At 29.7% G+C, this 24,224-nt stretch overlaps 1 protein-coding gene across 1 annotated transcript; it reads left to right on the top strand.

The window, feature by feature from the left end:
- Nucleotides 1–6,183: 6,183 nt before the first annotated feature.
- On the top strand, nt 6,184–19,791 carry LOC107438383 (uncharacterized). Its single transcript, XM_071185662.2, has 2 exons — nt 6,184–6,527; nt 19,008–19,791. Exons 1-2 carry the CDS (start codon nt 6,343–6,345, stop codon nt 19,630–19,632), a joined length of 810 nt encoding a protein of 269 aa, XP_071041763.1. The 5' UTR covers nt 6,184–6,342; the 3' UTR covers nt 19,633–19,791.
- The last annotated feature ends 4,433 nt before the right edge of the window (nt 19,792–24,224 follow it).

The following is a 24,224-nucleotide window of genomic DNA, read 5'->3' as shown; positions in this document are numbered from 1 at the left end:
GTATAAAAAATGGAACAAAAAGTTAAATATACCCGAACAATAGAACGTATAATATGCAAATTAAATTCTTATTAGATCATTAAATTGCCAAATGAAAGCTGTTTATTACAATCTGGCTGTTAGCTCTTAATAATAAATTAAAAAAACATAGATATAATATTTAAAGAATACATATTCTTTTTCATAAGCACTTTTATTTATGGTTTTTGGATTGAAATTATCTTTCTTTTGAATGCATGTTAGAAAAAGGGTATGAATATATCTTGCATACACTCGTACTTGTTCTATTCACGTTCTTAGAAAATATGAAATCAAACCTCAACAAGTTGTTCTTTGAATTCAAACATTTTGTTTTTAATATTTAACAATCACTTTATCTTATAATCACAAGACTATATTATGTCTTTTGGTTTGTTTTTCTTTAAATGCTTGATACCCCTGGTGTCTAGACTGAAAGTTTAAAGTTAACGGACAATAATCACAACTTCTTGTTATCAAACATAAAAGAAAAACCATCCTGCCAGAAAGAAAGAAAAAAGTTGTTCTCTTAAATGAAACTATCCCCATTGTGAAATGCGCAAAATGTCTTTTTCTCGTTAGATATATCTAGTTTAATAGGAAAGATCTTTCAAAATCAATTATCAATAAATACAAGCAGCCTGTCACAAACTACAAATTCTTTTTCAAAACTCTAAAATTGACACTAAACGCTTACTCTATATCTCAAAGATCTGTCCCATCCTTATTTAGGCATCTTTAGACTGGTGTAACACTTCCTCATCACTTTTAGAGAAGAAAAAACATCGTCAACATCGATACATACATCAAACAGAGTCAACATAGATACATGCATCGCAATCTCAACATTGATTTTTTCAATCATTTTATTCCAAGGCTTGATTGCAATTTTTAAAAAAAAGCCGTAAATTGTGAAGCCGCAGGATTTAATGAAATTTTGAAAACTTGAAAAGAGACATAAAGCTCAGGCAAATGGATGTTCATTATTGTATCAAAGCATTTTCATCTAGAATACAAAATATTTAATTTTCCTTCTCACTCCAATTTGCATTCCAGTTACCAGAAAGTACCACCTTAAAGCTACAATTTCAAAGCTGATGGAAAAAATATTGTAAACAGTCTCAGGATAATGCTATGTGAAAAAGGTGATAATTTAATGTGATACGTGTCCAACGTGATACGTGTGATAATTTAAGGAAGATGATGATAATCAGGATAATGCTTGATATTATCTACGCTTTATATCAATAATAAGATAAGATAAAGTTGTAAAAAAAAAAATTATCCCAGCCAGGTCCAGTATGAAGATCGTATAAATCTCACTCAAATTAAAAAATCAGAAATTGTTCAAAATAGAAAGAAGAATTGCAGGTGAGCCGTACTATCTTCCCAACAAAGGCATCAGAAATGTTTTATAATTAGATGCTTTTAGCAATTATATAAATAATCAAACTGTGACCTTTTGAAAAATTTCAAAAGTTTCTGACCCAGCCGGGTTTAACAATGTATTAAATAGAGAACTATAGACATAAAAAAATTCAATCCCATAGTTTACTTTCTCCCCTCGACAGGAATCATGTCAAAATTCTACGAGTAATTAATTCTTCTCCATCCCAATTTCCATTCATGGAATGCTTTCAGAAATAGGAAAAGAATCAAAAGGCCATCCTTGTGATTAAAGAGTACACCAATCCTAGTTTATACCAAACTTTTCTGAGTTAACTTTAAATATAAATTCGTAGTCTTTCACAGCTATTATTCTCGTCGCCCATAGACACAAACTACTATTAAAGAATGAAGATTCCTCTTCGAGAACAGGTTTTCTGTGCAGTAGCTTAGTTCAAGTTAATGCTTCATTGATTTAAATAGCATGTATAAATTACACCGATTTCAAAAGGTTAAACCTAAACCACTTTTCAAGCGTATTCCTTCTCAAGCAGAGAAAATCTATCGATTTATACACTTTTTATTTTGGATAAGTGCAATTCCTACTTTATGTGTTTTCAAAAAGCGAGGAAATTATGCAAAAAAGGTTTTTGTTGCCATAATCAACATTTTTCTAGTCGCATTTATAATCACAAATATTAAAATTATTAAAACTAATCATGGAAATCTTTCGGAAACTCTGCCTTTCATTTTGATTGTTACGTTAATAATATTTCGAGCAGTACTGATAATGAAATATAATGACATTAAAAAAATAACTAATTGCTTAATTAAGTTGCCTATTCGACATGAAATGAGACCGATACTATGCATATGGTTTATTCTTAGCCTAACCTTGAACTGTTCAATATTCCTGAAATATTTTGATACCGAGTCCTACTATAGAACTAATTTCTTAAATCTATTCGAAAACCCTGTTCTTAACTTAATTGCTGATATTCTTCAGAATGTATATAACGTATTCGTAATTTTTCAACCTCTGACAACATTTACCATGTATTATACGATTGTTTGTTACCAATTAAGGAAAAAAATATCTAAATTGAACTCGATTTTAATAAATAAAACTGATTTGAACTTCAAGAAACTTCTTAAAATGCATGATTACTTATTTGATTTAGTGATAAACATTGATAATCATATGTCGCAATTAGTTTTTCTGTTTTTGGCGTACGATTATATTGGAATGTATATTACGTTATCCACCATTTTGAACAGAGTTTCGAAAATCGGGTATCAAATATTCACCCTCTTTCTAATGACATTTAATGCTGCTGCATTCCTTCTAATTCTAACAATATCTGCATCTTTGGTATCAGAAGCTGCTGATCAAATTATTTCGAACGCTAAAACTTTGAATCCAGAGAACAATTCATATAAGCTAATGAGAATGTTTCAACGAAGCACAGAGAGAGAAATTAAACTTACAGTTTGGAAAATTATACCTCTGAAGAGAAATTTTATATTGGGTTTCATTGGAACAATATTTACTTATGCATTATTATTCGATGGATTGAAAGTGCAGTATCCATAACGAATCTTCTGGAAAGTAACGTCACAAATCGATTTTTTTGCACTAAGTTTCATAAACTTTGAAATCGTGTCCTTATTTCAACAAGCTTTCAAACACAATAGCATTACTTACTCAGTATCAGAAACTATTAAGTTACATTCAACTCTAAAATTTTAAATGCAGAGAATAATTCACGTAAACCGTTGAGAAGATTTCAGTGAGACGTGAACAAAGAAATTAATCTAAATACAGTCAAACCTCGATATCTTGAAGTTGAAGGGACAGGAGAAAAAATTCGAGATACCTAAAATTATGCATTATTATCCTTATTCTTATGCATTATTATCCTATCGATTAAAAATACTCATAATGCCTAGGGAAAGAAAATTTACATTGAGTTACTTTGGAACAATTTGTGCTTAAGCATTTGATTGAACATGCAATATTTATAGCGCATCTTTTGGAATGTAACGTAACATATCTACCTTTTTGCACGGAGTTCTAGAAGTCTTGTTTGAAATCATGTCCCTATTTCAAGTTGCACTTAAGCGCAGTAGCGTTTCTTATAATTCCATCAGTATGAGAAGCTATTGATCAAGTTACATAAAACCCTAAAACTTTAAATGCAGAGAATAGTTCATACGAACCATTGAGAAGGTTTCAATGAAGGGTGGGCAGAGAAATAATTTAAATGTTATGAAGATAACGCTTCCGAAAAGAAATTTTATCCTGGATAACTGAGGAGTAATTTTTACTTATACATTATTTCCTATGGATTAAAAATATTTAATTCTTCTGAAAAGAAATTTTATATTGGGTTACTTATGAGTAACTTTCTCTTATGCAATATTATCCTATGGATTAAAAATACACGTAATGCCCCGGAATTTTTTTTATTTTATATATTGGTCTTACTTTGGAGTAACTTTCTCTAATGCATTATCATCCTATAGATTACGAATGCAAATATATAATGCCAAGGAAAAGGAACTTTATATTAGAATACTTTGGAGTAAGGGGGAAGTTCTACTCTACTCTAAGGGGAGAAATTCTAATTGAAGTAGAGAGAAAAATGGCACTTTGCCATTGTGGAAAAACAATGAGAATGTGACAGGAAAAAGGAGTTGAGAATGATCAACAATTAACCCTTTTTAAGGCTGTGGTAAGTATACTTACCACCACGTTTTACCACTTTTAATTTAGGTTTCCATTTTTCAATAACTTCAGCTTTCTTGAAGTGAGTTTGAATAAAATTGGTAACCATTTGTCACTTTTAAAAAACGTATAAAAGTTATAAAATACATAATTCCTTTTGAAGTTTGTAGCATTTAAGGAATTTATTTTGTAAATAAAGAAAAATAAAAGTCAGTAAGTTCCTAATAGGTCATGTTAAATATATTTACCACCAAGAAAATGGCCTTTTTATAAACTAAATGAATTTTTTTTTATATATATATCAGTTACTGTTCTTAAAACAATTTCAATTTTAAAAATACTGTAATTTACCTTTACTAGAAATAAAGTGCCCATTAAAGGGTTAAGTAGTCCGCTGTACTATAACTTGAAATAGGCATCTAGCTGTTTGAATGCTCATTTACTTTAATGAACCCATTGGCAAAAGTCCATACATGTATCAAGATGGAATAAAATAAAGACTGGTAGCAAACAAATTTCATTTTTAACTTTTTTTCGGGAGTAATAAAATATCCATAACTACCAAATTTTTTAATTGAATTGCTTTTTCCCCCGGAGGAAAAATTAAGCTGCCCCTTGGGATCGGATCTGTAACTGTAACTATTAAATTATTTCAGAGTACCTAGCCTGAAAAGGCTATCTGCTCTTTCATCTCGGTTAAAAAGGAGGAGGAAGGGAAGGGGGAGCGTCATATAATCGTATGATTAAGAAATCGCATAGTACATGAGTTAACAAAATTGAACTGGGTTATATAATATAAATCGCAAAATACATATAAAACATTAAATAAGGATGATAATACGAAAGATAATAGAACGGAAAAATTATTTACAATATATACAAGGGTTTGGACTGCATCTGCACTCCCTCGCCTCCCCCCTTGGCTTCATTGGCGGAAAAGAGAAAAGACTGGTACGTATAGATATTTCATTCCAGCATTTTTTTCGAAAAAAATAAAATATGTTGAACTATCGAGATTCTTTTTATAAAGCATATATGTAAAACTGCTTCTTTTTCCAAGATAAAGTAGATATTGTTGAATAGTTTAAAAAAAGAATAAGTAAACTCCACCCGAAAACTAGCTATAACTGAAAAGATGTTACTACCAGCATTTGTACAAAATAAGAATCAAGTTGTAATTAAATAAAAAACGGTAACTTAAATGTAGTCGTTGCTAATTTGACAGACTTACTTTGCTTTTACTTTAATTACTGTTTGTTTAATCATATATATAATCAATGTTAATTGAAAGTATAATTAAATAGTTTTATTTTGAACAAAGTAATGGTGAATTAAATAAATCAAACAATTATAACTCCACCCACAAATAAACTGCTAAAGAAATACTTTGATTACCAGTTTTATCTTTTTACCCTGGTTGATACGGTTTTATGCTGTCACGTATTTGTGACGGTCGGCGCGAAAGGGTTAACAGAGCCACACTTACCTGCACTCATACCTTTAACTCGCCCCTTCCCCCTTTTGAATATATTCCCAAACTGTAAATATTCATTAGTTTTTATTTTCTCATTGTAAATACTTTAATTTTACCTTTTTTCATGTACTTTTTTATTATTTGTAAATTTGTTATTACCTAATAATTTTTTTTTCTCTCACAAACTCCCTTTTGCGTCCAAAACTTTATTTTTGTCATGTATGTTTCTTTGTCTAATTTGAGGATGAATGGGAAAAGGGTCGTGAGGCCTCAAACGCCCAATTCCACTTCAACGAACGAACCGAAGAAAAATTAATAGCGATTGAATTGTTTATATTATTAGACATATAGATAAGGCATGTAGTAATGTTAGGCATACAGTAATTTTATTTTAAAAATTAAATTCAACATTAAAGAAAAGGAAAAAAATTATACTAATTATATAATTTTTTGTTATATAAAGGAAAAATCCTTTCACGACTTCTAGATTTTTATTCTTATCTTTATTGACGAAAAAAAAGCTTGTTTATATTAAATATCATCAATCAAATCACAAACTTTCATCGCCAAGTAAATTAGAAAGTGTTTGGTGGAGGTCTTTTTTGCGATTAGAGAAGTTTTCATTAAGTTTGAAATATAAAATATTTATTTTGAAACAATTTGATCAAAACATGTTTTCTCAATAAGAGTTTTAACTCTATCATTTCGTTTTGAGAAATAGTATTGTGAAAATAAAATGTCTCCGATTTTGGTTTTCGCTCTAAGTTTGGTAGGGTTCATAAATGCAATGCCCACAACTATACGCTATTTGGATTTGACACATACTTTTGAAGAAAAGGAAATGGTGTTTCCGGGATTTCGAAAATTCTTCCAGATAGATCAATTAATGAACTCAAGTTCTGACGACTTTGATGGTTTATGGTGAGTTTTAAGCCATGTTTTATTTATCATCAGGGTAGTACTAAAACTACAATTCGAGCAAACTTATTTTAAATCTTGGGTTTCTTATGGTAGATAAATAAATAATAGTTAAAATAGAAATAGATATAAGTAAAAGCTATTAAAAACTGATTTAGTAAACTAATGAAAAGGATTTCTTGCCTAAAATAAAGATAGAAAAGTGATAAAGATTGCCGTCAACTAGTCTGAATACATCACTTTTGAGCAAAATTTTAATTTTATATTTAAAATAACAGTAAAATGTATACTTTCGATTTACTACTTGTATTTATAAATTAAATTTAAAATGATCTTAACCACCACTACATTTAAATAAACATACATAGAATATATGACAAATCAATATGATTTGTGAAACAGCAAGTATTTAAAAAAGCAATGACTTCTATCATATATTACATACCTGCCAACTTTTAATCCCTTCCATTATCATTTTTCCCAGTGGTATTAAAATAGAATTAAAACTTCAATTTTACGCAAACTAATACGTTGTATTTGAGAAATCTTAAGTTAACAATCATGATAGTAACGCATATTAATATATGTGCTTAATTTTTTTAAGAATAGGGGTGATCAAAATCATCTAAAAATTAAGTTTATAAAGGAAAATATAGTATATACTTACTACCACTTTAAATATGAAAATAAAATCTTCCGGAGAGCCAACTCTTCCGGATTTTCCGGAAGATTTTATTTTCATATTTAAAGTGGTAGTAATTATATACTATTTTTTTTCTTTTATAACCTTAATTTTTAAATGATTTTGATCACCACTATTCTTACAAAAATTAAGTACATATATATTAATATGCGTTACTATCATGCATACCTGCCAACTTTTGATCCCTTCCATTACGATTTTTCCCAGTGGTAGTAAAATGGAATTAAAATTTCAATTGTAAGCAAAAAAAATACCTTGTGTTTGAAGAAACATCAGCTGACATCCATGATAGTAACGCATATTAATATATAAGCTTAATTTTTGTAAGAATAGTGGTGATCAAAATCATTTAAAAATTTAATTTATAAAAGAAAAAATAGTATATATTTACTACCACTTTAAATACGAAAATAAAATCTCCGTTTAAATACGGGAGAGTTGGCAGGTATGTATCATGGTAGTCAACTTAAGTTTTCTCAAATACAACGTATTTTTTCACTTAAAATTGAAGTTTTAATACCACTGGGAAAAATGATAATGGAAGGGATTAAAAGTTGGCAGGTATGGGGTTCTCACGACCTGGAAAAAACAAACGAATTTGAGCTAAGATTTTTTTCAAGACTATAGAAAAATACTTAAATTTAGCTTTCATTTGAGAATTACGAAATTATTCCAGCACCGTCGTTAGACCTTGCGGGGACTTGGGCAAAATATTTTACAGGGCCCTTTCAATCATTTTCTGCTGGAGTTCACAGATTTTCGCCTTAAAATTACACAATTTATTTATTGGGTATTTTCTATTAAGATTCATATGCGTGTCATGCGTATATTGTCATGTAAAATAAAAAAATTACCAATGATAATAAAAACTCAAAATTTCAATAGAATACAATAAGAGTACTATTTGGTGTTTGGTGATGTGTTTCCTTCATAGTTACCGATAGAACTGATAAGTATTTTTTATTGTAAGGCGAAGGGAGGCTCTCTGTCCGAAACCATTACATACTTCATACCTGCCAACTTTTACTCTTTCTGAGAATGGATATTTCAAGTGGTAGCAAAACAATCATCGAAAAACAATCTTACTCCAAAAAAAAAAAAAACAATCTTACTCCATAATATATTTATATTTTCATTAGGTAAAAATCCGCTAACGTAAAAATTAGTATGCTTTTTATATATTTGTTGTAATTATTTACATGTAGTGGTGGTCAAACTCATTTATAATTATTATTATAATTCAAAAAGTCTAATGGCATGATATGAGTTTCGGTACCACTTTAAATACGAAATTAAAATCTTCCGGAAAAACCGGAAGAGTTGGCAGCTATGATACATAATCCGGGATTTAGACGGCGAACGTTGGTTAGCGTAAACAATTGCGTTAAAATAGTACTGTAAATAATTAGTGTAAAATGATAAAGACATAAAAAAATTATAATATTATATATAATTAAATTATGTATATATATATAAATTATGTAAAGATAATTTTGTGAAAAATATGAAGGTAGAAAACATTCATTACACGATTTCAGAATTAAGTCAGACACAAATTTGATATTAACACGTTGAACATCACTCTAATTTTACATGGCTTGCCCATCTGGCTACGGTAATTAACTACAAACTAAATTTGCAAATATTAGACAGATTTTGCTATTTTTTTAGAAGGTTTATCACGACATATCTGAAAAAAGTGGTGAATTATATAAGCCTGCGAATTATGTAAAAATAGTAGAGGATAAAAATCTACTAAATTGAATTTATTAAACCAAGAATCACAATAAGTAAGTAAATTTTGAATAAAATTTCTGCAATTCCATAAAAGAGTGTAAATTTTATAGTTCTATATCATGTTATACGCTGTCAGCCAGCTGTTTTTCGCGGCCTATGTGAAAGGTCAGAGTCAGCCACCGGCGGTTGACGCTGCTTAAATGTAATTTCAGTGTCAGCCACCGGTGGTTGACGCGGCCTAAATGTAATTCCAGTGTCAGCCACCGGTGGTTGACGCGGCCTAAATGTAATTCCAGTGTCAGTCACCGGTGGTTGACGCGGTCTAAATGCAATTTCAGTGTCAGCCACCGGTGACTGACGCAGCCTAAATTGAAAGTCCAGTATCAGCCACCGATGGCTGACGCGGCGCTCAACGTGTTAACCACTTTTTTTTCTCTTTTTTTTTTACATTAAGGTTTTGTCTAGGAACTCTTATTTAATGACCTGACAGTAAAAAAAAAAAGCTGTATGTATACATTTGTCGAAATTAAGTTTGAAACCAAAAATCGTCGCATTTTTATTATTCAACCACGACAAGTTGACGGGCGGCGGGAAAGCTTAACCCATTCGTGCCGACTGTCACAAATACGTGCCAGCATAAAACCGTATCAATCAGGCAGTGGCGTGCCAACTTTTTTTTGACTGGGGGGGGGGGGGGCGAGCCAATGCAAAGTCATAAGCTTTGCTTGATTTAATATTTTAAAGTTAGTTGTATTATTTTAATATTGTAATTTGTCTAATTGTAATTATCTAAACTATTTCAGTTGTTTATGACGACGATGATTTAACTATTACATCCACACCAATTTAGTTAACAAAAAATGATTTATCAATCCGAAACTAATTAAAAAGAAAAAAAGTGTATTAAAATGTAAAAAATTTAATTAATGAATTTTGTAATTTTACTCCTTTAAACTTGTTAATGCTGAGCAATACATTTTGTCGATACATTTTAATAATAATGACATAGAATGGTTTTTCGCTCCTCAAAAACATATTGGATTAAAAATAACTTGTTATTTAAATTTTGATTCTAGCATAGATTTGAATTTAATCATGAATATAAATTTTCAGTTTACAAAAAAATGGAAAATTAACTTTATCATAATTTTAATGATAAGCACAAGGTATAAAAACATTAAAATAAATGAAGGAGTAAAAGAGATTGATTTCTAAAATTAAATCTTATTTTAAAATGACTTTGAATTTTAACAAGTCTTCTGATTTTTCTGGTTAATTCCAAGGTAAAGCTTGAAATGTATACAAAGAAAAAAAAATACAATTTTAAACATATAAATATGCAGTAATTTAATAAAGTAGAATTAACTTTATCATATTAAGTTTTCATGATAAAGGACTAGGGATGAAAAAATTAAAACCAATGAAGGAATTAATTTCCAGCTCGCCATATTTAAATATGTTTCTTATTTACAGAAGTATAATCTAAACACATTATAAAATTATAACCAAAAATTTTATTGTATATTGGAGGCTACGTGCTTTTTTAACTTAACAATGCAATATTAATTTTTGAATTATAGCTATTCGAAACAAAATTGTAGAGCGAAAAAGACTAATGGAAATTTCAAAGAATCTTTCGAAAAACCAAATGATATTGGGAAATTATGTTATATACTTTTAAAATATTTAAAAATTTTCAAGTATAAATTGAATGAAATATATTTAAAGAATTTAAAATGTTCTAACAAAATATAGAGCAAACAATTAACAAAAATATCATTAACATAAGCGTAAAAGCAAAAATCCGATAAAAATGAAATCTAAAAAAATTATTACAACTAAACAAAGACTAAATCTGAAAAATTTGCTGTACTTATTAAAAAATTTTTGTATTATAACATAGTTTTTATTAAGACTTATTATTTTATTAATGAGAATAAAGTTACTGGTCACAAAATTAATCACAAAAATTCCCATTTAGCTTAAAAATGTTTGAAAAATAACAAGGACAGAGGAATAGAAATTATTATAGAGAAAATAAAAATTCGAAAAAAAATTATTTTTAAAAATAACTGACAAATAATCAAAGTAAACTACGAAGTTTGAAAATTAAAATGTTCGGAAAAAGCATTTCAATACTACATGACTAAATATAGAAAGTAAATAATGTCAGACAAAAATCGTAATTACTGAGCCAGGTATACCTGCAAAAAATGCATTAAACTATGTCTGACGCACAAAAAAAAGGAATAAATTAAAAGATTACTGATCATCACTGAACAACCTTAGAATCGTCAGCCCTGTGCATAACAAAAATATTCAAATCGCAAACATAAGATGGCTCTAACTGCTCTGACTAAATTGTCGAACTGTTTTTTTTCCTTCCAGATTACAGCTATCCCATTATTTTAAGGGTCAAGAATCTGCATACGTTGATTTTATTTTATTTTATAACCGTCGTTGAACAGCCGACCCAATTTCATGGGTTTACGACTACTTACGTTCAACTCCGTAGCCTTGTAATTTTGAACCAATCCAGAAGACAAGGAAACTCCTGGATCAGTACCCCCAGAGGTATTGATTTGTTGTGGGAACATGGAGGACTTTGAGACTCGACAGATTTAACGTGCATCAGTCACCATATACTACACGGGGAGTCTTCGGCCGGCGAGGATCGAACCAACGACCTCTTGGATATGGGCCCAGCGCCCTACCGACCAGGCTATCCCGGCCCTGCATACGTTGATTGAAAAAGTTTATTCAAAGCAAGTACGTTTTCGTGGGGGAAATTTCTTGACTCTTAAAATCGTCGACCCTTACACTAATTATTTCGCATATTTAAAGTCAGGTTCCCGAACTATCCGAATTGAGTCCTATGAAAATGCGATTGTTTGATCTAAGAGTGCTCGCTTTGTTTATTTATTTATTTACGCTCAATACATTGTTTGATTTTGCTACAAAATCGAAAACTTTAGCCTCTCGCTAGTTCACGTACATAAATAATTATTACCTGCACTGCACTGAATCAAAAATTAAAAGTGTGTGAGCATGCGAGATATTACAAGAAAGTGCTAAACCTCACCACTCAAGTAACGAAGTAACTTTTAAATTTGAACAAAATAATAATTTGTGTTTGAACGGATTAGCCGTTTCTGTACATGTTCCGTAAATTTTCACATTTAACTGACCAATTAGAATATGAAAAGACAATAGCTTTCTTTTAACTTTGTTTTTATCGCTTTTCTAGTAAAAATAATGTGATGCAAAAAAAACTAAATATAATTTACTACTAAATGGATATTCAATTATTTTAATAATTCTTTATAGAATTGAGCAATGTTTTAAACTTTTTTTTAAGATTTGGGTGTCAATGTCGACGATGAATATGTGTTTGCTTCTTCTAAATGCTACAGTTAATAATTTTGGTTGAGATTCCTCAAAATTGTCAGGAAATCGCATGAACAATTGGAACTTAAGCGAAGATTTTCGTTTTAAGAGATCCTGAAAATTGATTAGTAGAAGAGAAATTGACATTGAATGTATTAACTATAAAATCGCTGATGGCTCCCGATTTCTACTTTGCCCAGGGACTTCTTTTTTCTCTTTCAGACGAAATCTTAAAATAAATTATCCCATTTTTTTCTTTGGTGCATACTTCTATATTCATTTTTGCATATTTTTAGCTTTCTGAAATTATTTTATAAGAAATAACTTCTTTTTTTGTACATAAATTTCAAAATTCTAAAAAAATTTCTGAAGTTAATTTTTAATTGAACTATAGGTTATAGTTTTATTATGTTACGCAAACTAAACGAGAAACAAATTAGTTATAAAACTTTTAAAATTGGATAAAATGAATTTGAGAACTGATGATAAAAGCGACATGCGACGTGCGTTATTTATGTTAATTGATGAAACAACAATCTTATAACAACAACAATCTTAACGCCAAAGTTTCATTGATATTGTCTATCAAAGAAATTTTTTTTAAACAAAGCTATTAAGGCTACAGGCCATCAAATAAAACCAAAATATTTTGATTCAGATTATTATTATTATCCGGTATACAGAAAGACAGGTATGATGGAATTAACAGGTCAGACACTGAAAATTGTATTTCGAAGGTTTTATAGAATTAAAAAAAAATGGATTTAATATAAAATGTAAACTTTGAAGAAAGTATAGCTCTGTCTATATATAATATGGTTACCATATGACGTATTAGATTAAATGATATTGTAAAATTAAAAAAAGAATAATAACAGTTGGAGCTAATTTAATTAACTAAGTTATTACTTTATTATTATTTTTAAATTTAATTTTTCGGACAATTTTAGTAAATATCTGTATTGTTGTATAAATTAAGTTTATAAAACTGGCGCATATATCACTTATGGGCAATGGAAGCTCATAACTTAAAATTAAATAAATAAAGTAATCATAAAAAGTCTTAAATAAAGTATCCCTAGTCAACAAGCTAATTATAATGCAAGTCATGAAGTGTCAATTTCATAAAACTTCTTGAATCTGTTTAATATATAGTTATAAAAAATGAAATTACTTATTGATTTCAAATTAAAAATTTTCGACACGTTTTATAGAAATTGGATGGAATTTTACGGTTTTATGTGTCACATATGCTCTCCTTTTAAAATGCCACTATAAAAAAAATATTCAGCAGTTATATAATTAACATCGAGCTAAAAATAAAGTTACGTTACTCCAGTGTGTACAGGGACCTAAAAATATGGCTATATTTTAAAGAAGATTCTTTTTTGAATAATTTGCCTATTGAAACTTCTGATCAGAAAGGCATGTAAATATATATATTCGCGACGTCATATATGAGTAAACTATCATGACAGGGAACTATTTATTTATTTGAAATTCCAAAGCAAATATAATGCCAAAGAAAAAGGTTATATAGCTTTTTTCCTAAATAAAAAATTCTTTTTAATGGCTTGTCTTGACAATGAATTTTATTTGCTTCGGATTTTTAAAGAGAAAAATAAAATAAACAAAAATATAACACAATAACATATATATAACATATATAACACATAATTCATATATAACATATAATATAACACAAAATGCGGAAAAATAAATGAAATTTAAGTAGTTTTATGTGTAGTATTTTTCTCATATTGTTCCAGTTTAATTTATCTGGATTTAAGTCGTAATTGTCATGTTTAAAACGGAAAATAAAAATATTCAATTGATAAAGAGAAATATTCACATTTTTAAGAAATGATGAATTACAATAGTATTGATCGCATTAATTTTTTAATCTCCATCAACAGCATTTATAATTTCAGCATTAAAATTTTTGAAAATTAATACTTTAAATTCAGAAGAAATATTCATGAAAAAATGTTTCACAAAGTTAATTAACACAATTTTAGCATCCTATAAAATTATGATTAAGAAAAAAAAGACTACAAAAATTACGCGGATAATTTTTTCCCCTCCAATGTTACGGAATGTGTTTTACCCTCCAATATTGCCCCATTCTTAAAAATAAGTTTTTTGTTTAATTAAAGTTTTTATTACTGAGAATAATAAAATATTATGAAAATTTTTAATGAACCTTTTTTAAAGAATAATTTTTTAACATTTTTATTGTTAAAAATAAAAATGGTAGTTAATTTGTTTGTATTAAAATAAAAATTATCATTATTTAAACGAATTATCCTTATTTATACAAATTATTGTTGATGTATAATGTTTTTTTTTTAATTGGTTTATTTCACATGAGAGAGAGTAAATGTATAACAGATTTGGTGTTAGAGTTCTGCTCAACGTAATCATATGATATACATAATATAATAATAGTTATCATATAAGATAAAAATAAAATAGTAAATTTGAAAAATTCGAAAAAGAAAAACACCTTTCAGAGCTGATATGATGCATTCTCAATCGTGTTATTTTCCTGTTTTTAGAATCAATAGTTTTTCGGTCATTTTTATTTATTTATTTTTAGAATATTAATCTGCAATGAATATCACTTTTGTGCCAAAAGAGCAGAAGAAAATTAATTTCAATCAAATAAAGGCATTGATGATCTTAAGGAACCGATATTAAAATGTACCTCCTAAAAGTTGAAAGAATAATCAAAAATACGAAAACAAATTTTTTATTTCAAGGTACTTTATTTATTATTTTTTTATTGACTAGGATTTTCTTAAAAAATTAAAGGTTGAATTTCATTTTCGAATAAAAACAAAGTTTTTAAAAGTAAAAAGAATTCAAAATATTATTTAACAATTAAAAAAAATTAAATTCGTAACATAAACTAATCCATACACCAACAACAAACGGTAAAATCATGAACTAATGTACTATTTAAATGTATTTGATATACGAACAACTATCTGAAACAATTCAAATAGTACATAAATGCATAATTATTAAAGCATTAAATAATTTAATGAAATGAAAGCATTTGCTTACCTCCTTCGATATCTATTTTACGTTTCCTTGTTATTTGATTTATCAAACTGATGTAAAAAAAAATAACGACCACAACAACAACAAAAAAACCAACCAAATAATTTAAAACAATTAAACAAAATAAAAAAAATATGCTTTCTTTTGAAATTGATAACTTAAATTAGGTAATTAAAAGAGCTGAAAAAAAATTTAACAGAGAGCGTTTATTTACGTTAGTCTAAGAAATGTCTCATCACAAAAAGACCAGACCAGAGAAAATGTCAACAAGTCCTCCCCAGTTTAGATCCCTTAAAAGCTTAAAACACCTGTTTTCTCAGAAAATCTAGATAATTGCTTGTTTGAGACGATTTACGAAGAGGTATCCAAATAAGATATGTTTCTGTGGATATCTGACATTTTAAAAAGAGGACAAAGGAGCAAAAGGCCATAAAAATGAAAATTTAAGAAGCAAAGTATTTTTACCCACAGTGTGTAACATGAGGTGGCTGTTTTTGAGGAGTCAAATAACTGTCTTTGTGGGGGGTTTGACCACCAGAATTATATGCCAAAGTGGGTGGAAAGGAAATTGTTGAAAGTCAGGGGTGGCTTTGAAACCAATTTTTATCAGTGAAGGTTGCATTTTATTACTCTTTCCGCCAGGAAAGGGCAAAAGAGATGAAGTTGGGATGAGATTTTCTTTTAATTATATAGAAAGTTATACGTGAAAAAAAAGTCTTGTCTTAAGAAAGTTTTTTAGACAGTTTTTTTTTTCTGAAATTACCAATTTAACTTAATTTTATTTTCACGAATGTTTAAATTTCAATAAGGGCAAAGCAAATTATTCGCCTTTCAATTAAATTTCAGAGGAAAATAAAAGTTTTAATTTCAAAAATAGCTTTAAAGTAGAAAAAAAAACAGTACTTTTTTTCAAAAGTTACCAATTTAACTTGACTTCATTCTCACGAATTTCCGAACTTCAGAAGTGGTTAATAACACTATTCGCCCCCTCAATTAAATTTCAGAGGAAAAAAATGTTTAAAAAAAAAAACTTTAAAGTTGAAATTTTTTTTTCTAAAATTACCAATTTAACTTTATTTTCACGAAAGGCTAAATTTCAGAAGGGGCGAAGCACATTTTTCGCTCCCTTAATTTTAATTCCCAGTAAAATAAAGTTTTTGATTTCGAAAATAACTTTAAAGTAGAAAAAAAAATTGGACTTTTTTTCTAAAGTTATCAATTTAACTTGACATTATTTTCACGAATGGCTAAATTTCAGAAGGGGCGAAGCACATTTTTTACCCTTCAATTAAATTTCAGAGGTAAATAAAGTTTTTTACTTAGAAAATAGCTTTAAAGGGGAAAAAATAGTGTTTTTTTTCCTAAAGTTATCAATTTAACTTGACTTCATTCTCATGAATGTCTAAATATCAAAAGGGGTCTAATGTCTAAATATCACTCAATTAAACTTCAGAAGAGAAATAGTGCTTTAAAAAAAAAAAAAAAAAAAAAAAAAAAAAAAAAAAAAAAAAAAAAAAAAAAAAAAACCCAACTAAAGTTGATAAAGGGTTCTTTTTTTTTCTTTCTAAAATTGCCCATTTAACTTAACTTTATTTTCACGAATGGCAAAATTTCAAGAGGGGCGAAGTACATTACTCACTATTCATTTAAATTTCAGAATTAAATAAAGTTTTTTTCTTAGAAAATCGCTTCAAAGTTGAAAAATGTTTTTTTCTTCCTTTAAGTTTACTAATTTAAATTGACTTTATTTTTGTGAATGTCTAAATTTCAGAAGGGGCGAAGCGCAATATAGGCTCTTTTATTAAATTTCAGAAGACAATAAGGTTTTCTTTTTGAAAAATAGTTTCAAAATTGAAAAAAAAAAATTTTTTTTTCCCTAAAATTACCAATTTTACCTAAATTTATTTCTTGCCTTCATATTTATTATAACCTCTTACTTTAATTTCAGAGGAAAATTAGGTTTTTTACTTGGAAAATAGCTACAAAGTTCAACTAAAAAGTTACTTTTTTCTAAAATTTTACTTTTTGACCATTTTTTACTCGGAATTTTACTTGATTTTATTTTCTCGAATGTTTAAATTTCAGGAGGGGCGAAATATATTGTTTGCCCCCTCACTAAAATTTCAGAGGGGGCGACTGCCCCCTCTGCCCCCCCCCCCCCGGCTGGCACGCCACTGCAATCAGGGTAAAAAGATAAAACTGGCAACCAAAGTTATTCGTTAGCAGTTTATTTGTGACCGGAGTTATAATTGTTTGATTTATTTAATTTACCATTACTTTGTTCAAAATAAAACTATTTAGTTATACTTTGAATTAACATTGATTATATATATGATTAAACTAACAATAATTAAAGTAAAAGCAAAGTAAGTCTGTCAAATCAGCAACGACTACATTTAAGTTACCGTTTTTTATTTAATTACAACTTGATTCTGATTTTGTACGAATGCTTTTATGAATCACCCGTCCCCAAGGGGTTAAGAAAGTTATAGCGTTAGAAATATGAGCGAATTTCTTTTGGCGAGAATTCTAAACTGGTCTTTTGGACAGTGAAAAGCTCTTTAAATAAATTGTCTTCTGAATTGGGTTCAAAATTACGAAGTTACGGAGTTGAACATTAATAGTCCTAAACCCAAAATTGGGTCGGCTGTTCAAGAATGGTTATGAAATATAAAATAAAATAAAATACGCCACAATAGAGACGGAATAGCCTTACTGGTAGGTCGTTGGTCTCGTGTTCGTGAGAATGAAGTTCGTATGCAGCTGGCCGAAGAATCCTCACTCATTAAAAGGTAACTCGTGCAAGTTAAATCTCTCTGCACCCAAAAAGTCTTCCAAGTGCCCATAACTAATCCAAACCTTTGGGGGTACTGAGCCAGGAGTTCCCATGTTTTCTGGATTGGGTTCATAAATACAAGGCTACGGAGCAACGGAGCTGAACATTGGTAGTCGTAAATTCAAATTTGGGTCTGCTGTTAAACGATGTTGAAAAAAATACACCAAATAAGTTTTCCAGATTTACTTTCTGATTCTTAGTCTCACCGACTACTTGGCATTCTTCCCCTAATTAACTGGAATGAACTCTACGGGTTCGCTTTAAGCTCACTCTGCACCTATAAACTTATCGTGGTTGAATAAAATAGAATGTCGCTTCGGTATTCTTCCACTAAACTCTTCAGTTAAATACCTGCAAGCGTCGTCCATTGTACGTAAATCTTAGCATTTGTCGATTGAGAAGCCAATCAAGTCCGACACATACGTGTGACTTCGCCGACAGGAATCCAATTAAATCTGATTTAAATCACATGGCAAGGCATAATCACCAATTAAAGTATTGTTATAAAAATAACTGTAACAATATTTAAAATGTTATACAACGACTACATTTTTGCATAATAATTATGATACAGAGCGATTTACCACTATCACATGGCATTCCGTACATTTCTGTGCATGTGCTCTGCGCAAGCTCTATAGAGTAACGAGATTGTTCCGTAGTATTAAGTATGCGTTGGTAAATGTGCTAAATCACTATGATGATTGAAAAAATTTAAGTTCAGCAATCCTTAAGATAATTCTTTCTATTCCAGGTTTAAAGCAGAGATATATTCTCAGAATTCCCATACGGGTACTCACATGGACGCCCCCTCCCACATTGTGCCAGATGGAATAAACATAGACGAAATGCCCGTTTCACAGTTTCATGGTCCGGCAGCTGTAATAGACATCACTGAACGGGCAAAGCTCAATGCAGACGCCGTAGTGAACATTGAAGATTTTCTAGAGTGGGAGTCCGGCACTGGTCAAAGCCTTAATGGAACTATTGTCTTAATCAGAACGGGTTGGGAAGAGAAATATAAAGACCATGCTGCATACCTGGGTGCAGTTAATACAGCTGAAGACGCAACCCAAATGCACTACCCGGGTATGTCCGCAGAATCCTGCCATTGGTTGGCTGAGAACCGGAATATAAAAGGACTCGGAAGTGATACACTGTCCCCTGAGAGTGCCATAACATTCTTCGCCGATAACTTGCCTTGCCATTTTGCCATGTTACCAAAGGGGATGTTCCTTTTGGAGAGTGTTGCCGTTAAGAAAGAACTGCCCCTGTACGGGGCATATATATCAGCATTGCCGCAGAAAATAGTAAAAGGAAGTGGTGCCCCAACTCGTATCGTTGCCACAATCCCCAAAATTATTGAAAATTTACCTTAAAGGTGACCAATGAATCAAAAAATGAACAATCTCAGGGAAGAACTACTTTTTAGACAGCATTAAAAGTTGTCACATCTATGTTATTTTAAAAGTTTGGTCATAAGTGGATGAAATATTATTTATTTAATGTGTTTCATTATAATAATCTATTGAATGTTTCACGCTATCGTATACAGGGTGTCCCAAAACGACCGCATAAACTCTGCACAGCTAGGTTCCTCGTTGGGAGTACATAAAAACTGCCTATGGTTCCTGTACGATCCATAGTGTACGAGAAAAATATGAAAAACAAAGTATAACATCACTGCCGGTGCAAGAAAAAACACTTTATTGAACATATCAACAGCAGTATATTATGCACAATTTGAAGCAGATGGTCAACAGATGGTCAAAGTGTCTGCCATGCATGTCGGGGCAGGCAAATACTGTTGCTGATATGTCCAATAGAGGGTTTTTTTTTTCTTGCTCCGGCAGTGACGTCATACTTTGTTTTTCGTATTTTTCTCGTAAACTATGGATCGTACAGGAACGCTTCTTTGGGCAATTTCTATGTGCTCCCAACGTGGAATCTAGCTTTGCAGAGTTTATGCGGTCGTTTTGGGACACCCTGTATGTATTCTATCTACATAATCTTGCAATAATTCTAATAAATAAATATTGTTTGCGTGCCTTATTGTAAAATATCATTAATAGTTTATTCTAGGCTGTCAATTTTTTGCGAGAATTTTCGCAACTCCGTGAATAATTCAGTCCAAGTCTACAAGAAAGACAGAGCAGCAGTTTCTAACTTTTTTTCAGCAATCAGATGAATAAAATTTTTTTGTTGTTTTATCATTAATAATCTTAAATTTGCTTTTATGTCTGAGAGTGCGTGTATTTGTAGTGCGTGGGTTGTATCTAGATTAGAGGAATGATAGTTTGTTTTTGGTGTACATACATAAGCTGAAAATTAATAAAATAAGCCGAATTATAGTACTTAGAAGTGAAAGTTTTAAAAGAATTGCTCTAAGCGTTGAAAATGGTTATTAGGTAAGCATATTTCTTTATTAAAAAACTTAGCTATTTTATTTTGTTATTTTGATTCGAAAACCACGATAGGAAACACTATTGCAATATTTTATAAATGCTTGTTCTTTTCATAATTATTCAATATATTGTTATAAGAAATATTATGTTTCCTTTTAAAAAAATGCCATTTTTATTTCATTGGCATTTTCCAGAAATAATTTCCCAAAGACAACCGAAGGATCACACAAATTATAAGTCATAGGTAGGATCTAAATATAATCGATGGTTTAAAAAATACTAAAACGCGGAACCCCTTTCACTGTTCCACGGAACACCATTTGGAAAAAACGGATTACATCTGTTAATAAATAAAGCTATTTGAGAATAATTCCTCCATTAAAAATAAAATAAAAGTGGTGCGTTCGTACTACCAGTATTTTGTCTATTCCGAAAATTAGGAGCTCTGAGTTTATTGTACGAATAAAATCAGTAGTAGATTTAACACTAGCAGCTTTAAGATGAAAAAATTAACTACATCAGCGGTTTTTTCCTAACTACAAGTTATTGCCTAAAAAACTGACAGTTTGTTTTCCTTATCCAAGCACTGCTGTTCTTTGTAAAAATGTGAAATGATTAGCTAATAATTAGAAACTTAGCCGACAGTACGAGGAAAAAAAACCTGAAATAAAATTACAAAAATACCATTTTCAGGAAATATTTTTAAACTTGCTCTTAATGAACAACTCAAATTAAGTTGCTGAATTACATTTTTTGAAAGAAAAAATTTATGTATTTTTTTTTTTTTTTTTTTTTTTTTTTTGTGCACGATGTTTTCTTACTAGTTAATAAAAATTCGTAATTAAATTGAAAAAATTAGATCTTCAGATTAAAAGCTATTCAAGTTGTTATCTTCTTGCATGCTGCACAATATTTATCGATATAAACTGCTTTAAAGAATATAAAAAAATAATAAGTTCAAGTTATTCAATTCTCATTTAGATCAATTTTTTGCACAATGCTCATGCTGAAACATGGCTAACTCTCATAAGATTAATCGCAAATTCTAAGAATCAAGAAGTTATCATGTAGCTTTCGACAATTTTCAAAGTAGTAGTCAAATTATAATAAAAGTAGACTTGATTTCTTTTTTTTCTTTCTTTCTTTTTTTTTTAATTTCACGAGCACTAACAGACACGACAATAAAATGACTGTCCTTTATATAGTCAAGCATTTCAGCAATAGCTCACATGCGAGCCGCAGGGGCTCAGGGGATAGAGAATTCATCTCCCAAAGAGGTAACCCAGGCAAAGAATATATAGGGGATATATATTCTTTGACCCCTATATATTCTTTGACCCAGGTGCGAACTCCAGCGGTGGCTGGTTGATACGAATTATGCTCCCGACTCGCACCGACCACAGTACTGACGTGAAATATCTTCAGTGGTAGATGAATCGTAGGTTAGAATCCCTTGCCTTCGTTTTTAACCCAGCGGATTTTCGTGGTTTTTCTCACATGTAACTCAAATGCGAGTAAGTTCCTTCAAAAAGTCCTCCATGATGACTACTTTGCCTAAATGTTTGATTTAAGAGTTTCCTTGTCTTCTAAATTGGGCTCAAAATTACAAGGCTACGGAGTTGAACATTGATAATCGTAAAGTTAGATTTGGTTCGGCTGTTCAACGCTGGATATAAAATAAAATAAAAAAACAACCCATGTGCGCAGTTGGGGGGTTATGAATGTTGCGATTCCACAATTTCGTGACCAACAAAATGATGAGGGCAATGCAATTAAGCTCTGCGCACCAACCGCCTTTACATTTTAAACAAACTGGTATCCCATTGATCTGGAGTTGGGTGACTTCAAGCCACACTTAAACGTAGTTAAACATTATTCAGATCCAAAAAAAGATATTCTTAGACTGTTGAAAAAAAAGTAAGATCGTATTCAGTCCTTTCAGTAAGTGGGGCTCAAATCCCTTTTTATTAAAACTTAAGTGATTTATTTTTCTAGGAGGTTAAAATCAATTTTAAACCAAAAAATGCAGCTTGCACTTTAAATATTTTTCGGAAAATCTCCGCCGGTAGAAAATAAATAATAAATAATTATAAAGCACTACATAGTGGCAAAAATAAATAATAATGCACTACATAATAAAGCTAACTTTAATTCTTTGCCAATTTTCATTGCTGCTTTCTTTTTCTATTTTTTTCTTCTATTTTTTTCTTCTTTTTTTTTGGATCTACAAAAACTATGCTCAGATAGGAAATTTTCAAAAACTACGTTTTTTACATAGATGAAAAAGAAGAAAAATTCTATTTTTGTCAGACGTAAAACCAGAAATTTAAGGCTAATTTTTATTACTTTTGTAATTAACTTGTATCACTAACGAAAATACCCTTTACACATATTTCGAAAGAGATGTGTTCTATGTTTTTCGTTTTAAATGGGTCATTCTCACTGAAAAGGTATAAATAGACTAAAACAATTTCTTAAATTAAAGTAATTAAAAAAGTGATAAAAATTACATAAATGCCTTTATTTATTTTTGTTATATGTCCTTATAATAATGGTCAAGTTTTCTATTTTGTTTTTTACAAGATTTAAAATATTTTAAATTCTGCCTTGTCCACGGAGGAGATGTAATAGTCAACGGAGGAGACATTTTATGTTATAAAATATAAAATGTCAATGAAGACTAATTCATTAATTATTGGGCACAACTGATATGAGTTTAACATTAATAAGTAAATAATAAAATATTTCATTATTAGAGATAGAGCTACTTCCGATTAATCATGCTGCTATGAAAGGAAACATCCATTTTTAACCTAGGTGTACAATTTCTTAAGTAACTCTTACTGAATATTAATAAATTAAAATGTAAAAACTATTGAAATAAAAATTCAGACTCCACATGAAAGTTGAGTGTTGAGGGTACTCTTTTGTGACCATTTTATGCAAGTTAAACATACTGTCATCGAAATAACGTTTTTGTTTTTTCTCTTTTCTTCTTGTTATTGTTTCTTTTTTCCCTGGGCACAAACGGCTTGCTCTATCAATTTCTAGAAATTTAAGTACATTTAATCACGATTTTTCTGTTAAATCTTTTTCTGATACAAATTTTAAAATTTCTTGCTCTTTTTTTTTTCTTTTCTTTTTTACTCTCTTCAAACAATATAGGGTTTTCTTTTAATTTCTGTCTAGCTTGTCTCATACTAAGTTTTTTCTGTTCCCTTCTCTTTTGCATATGTACATTTGATTGCTTTCTTATCTTAAATTTTGGTTTTGCAATTTTTTTCCTAAAATTTGAAGAGAAAAAAAATGTTAAACATCACAGAAATTATTTAGAAAAATTGCCAGTATTTACTTCTCCGATAAGAAAAAGTTAAACTTAATTGATTTTCTTTAAAAAAAAAGAAACAAATTAACACATTTGTTCCATTTAAAAAAATATCAATTAAAAGAAAATAGTTTTTTAATTATTAAAATTGTATTATGGTTATCTAACGCATTGTCTCTTCCATTGACTGTGTCTTCTCCTCCGCGGACTTGTTATGTCCACGGAGGAGACAAAAACTAGT

Source organism: Parasteatoda tepidariorum, chromosome 5 (genome assembly GCF_982258835.1).
Source record: "Parasteatoda tepidariorum strain Cologne lab strain chromosome 5, Ptep-v5.0, whole genome shotgun sequence".
Lineage (NCBI taxonomy): Eukaryota > Metazoa > Arthropoda > Arachnida > Araneae > Theridiidae > Parasteatoda > Parasteatoda tepidariorum.
This window is presented reverse-complemented; position numbering and strand designations above follow the sequence as displayed.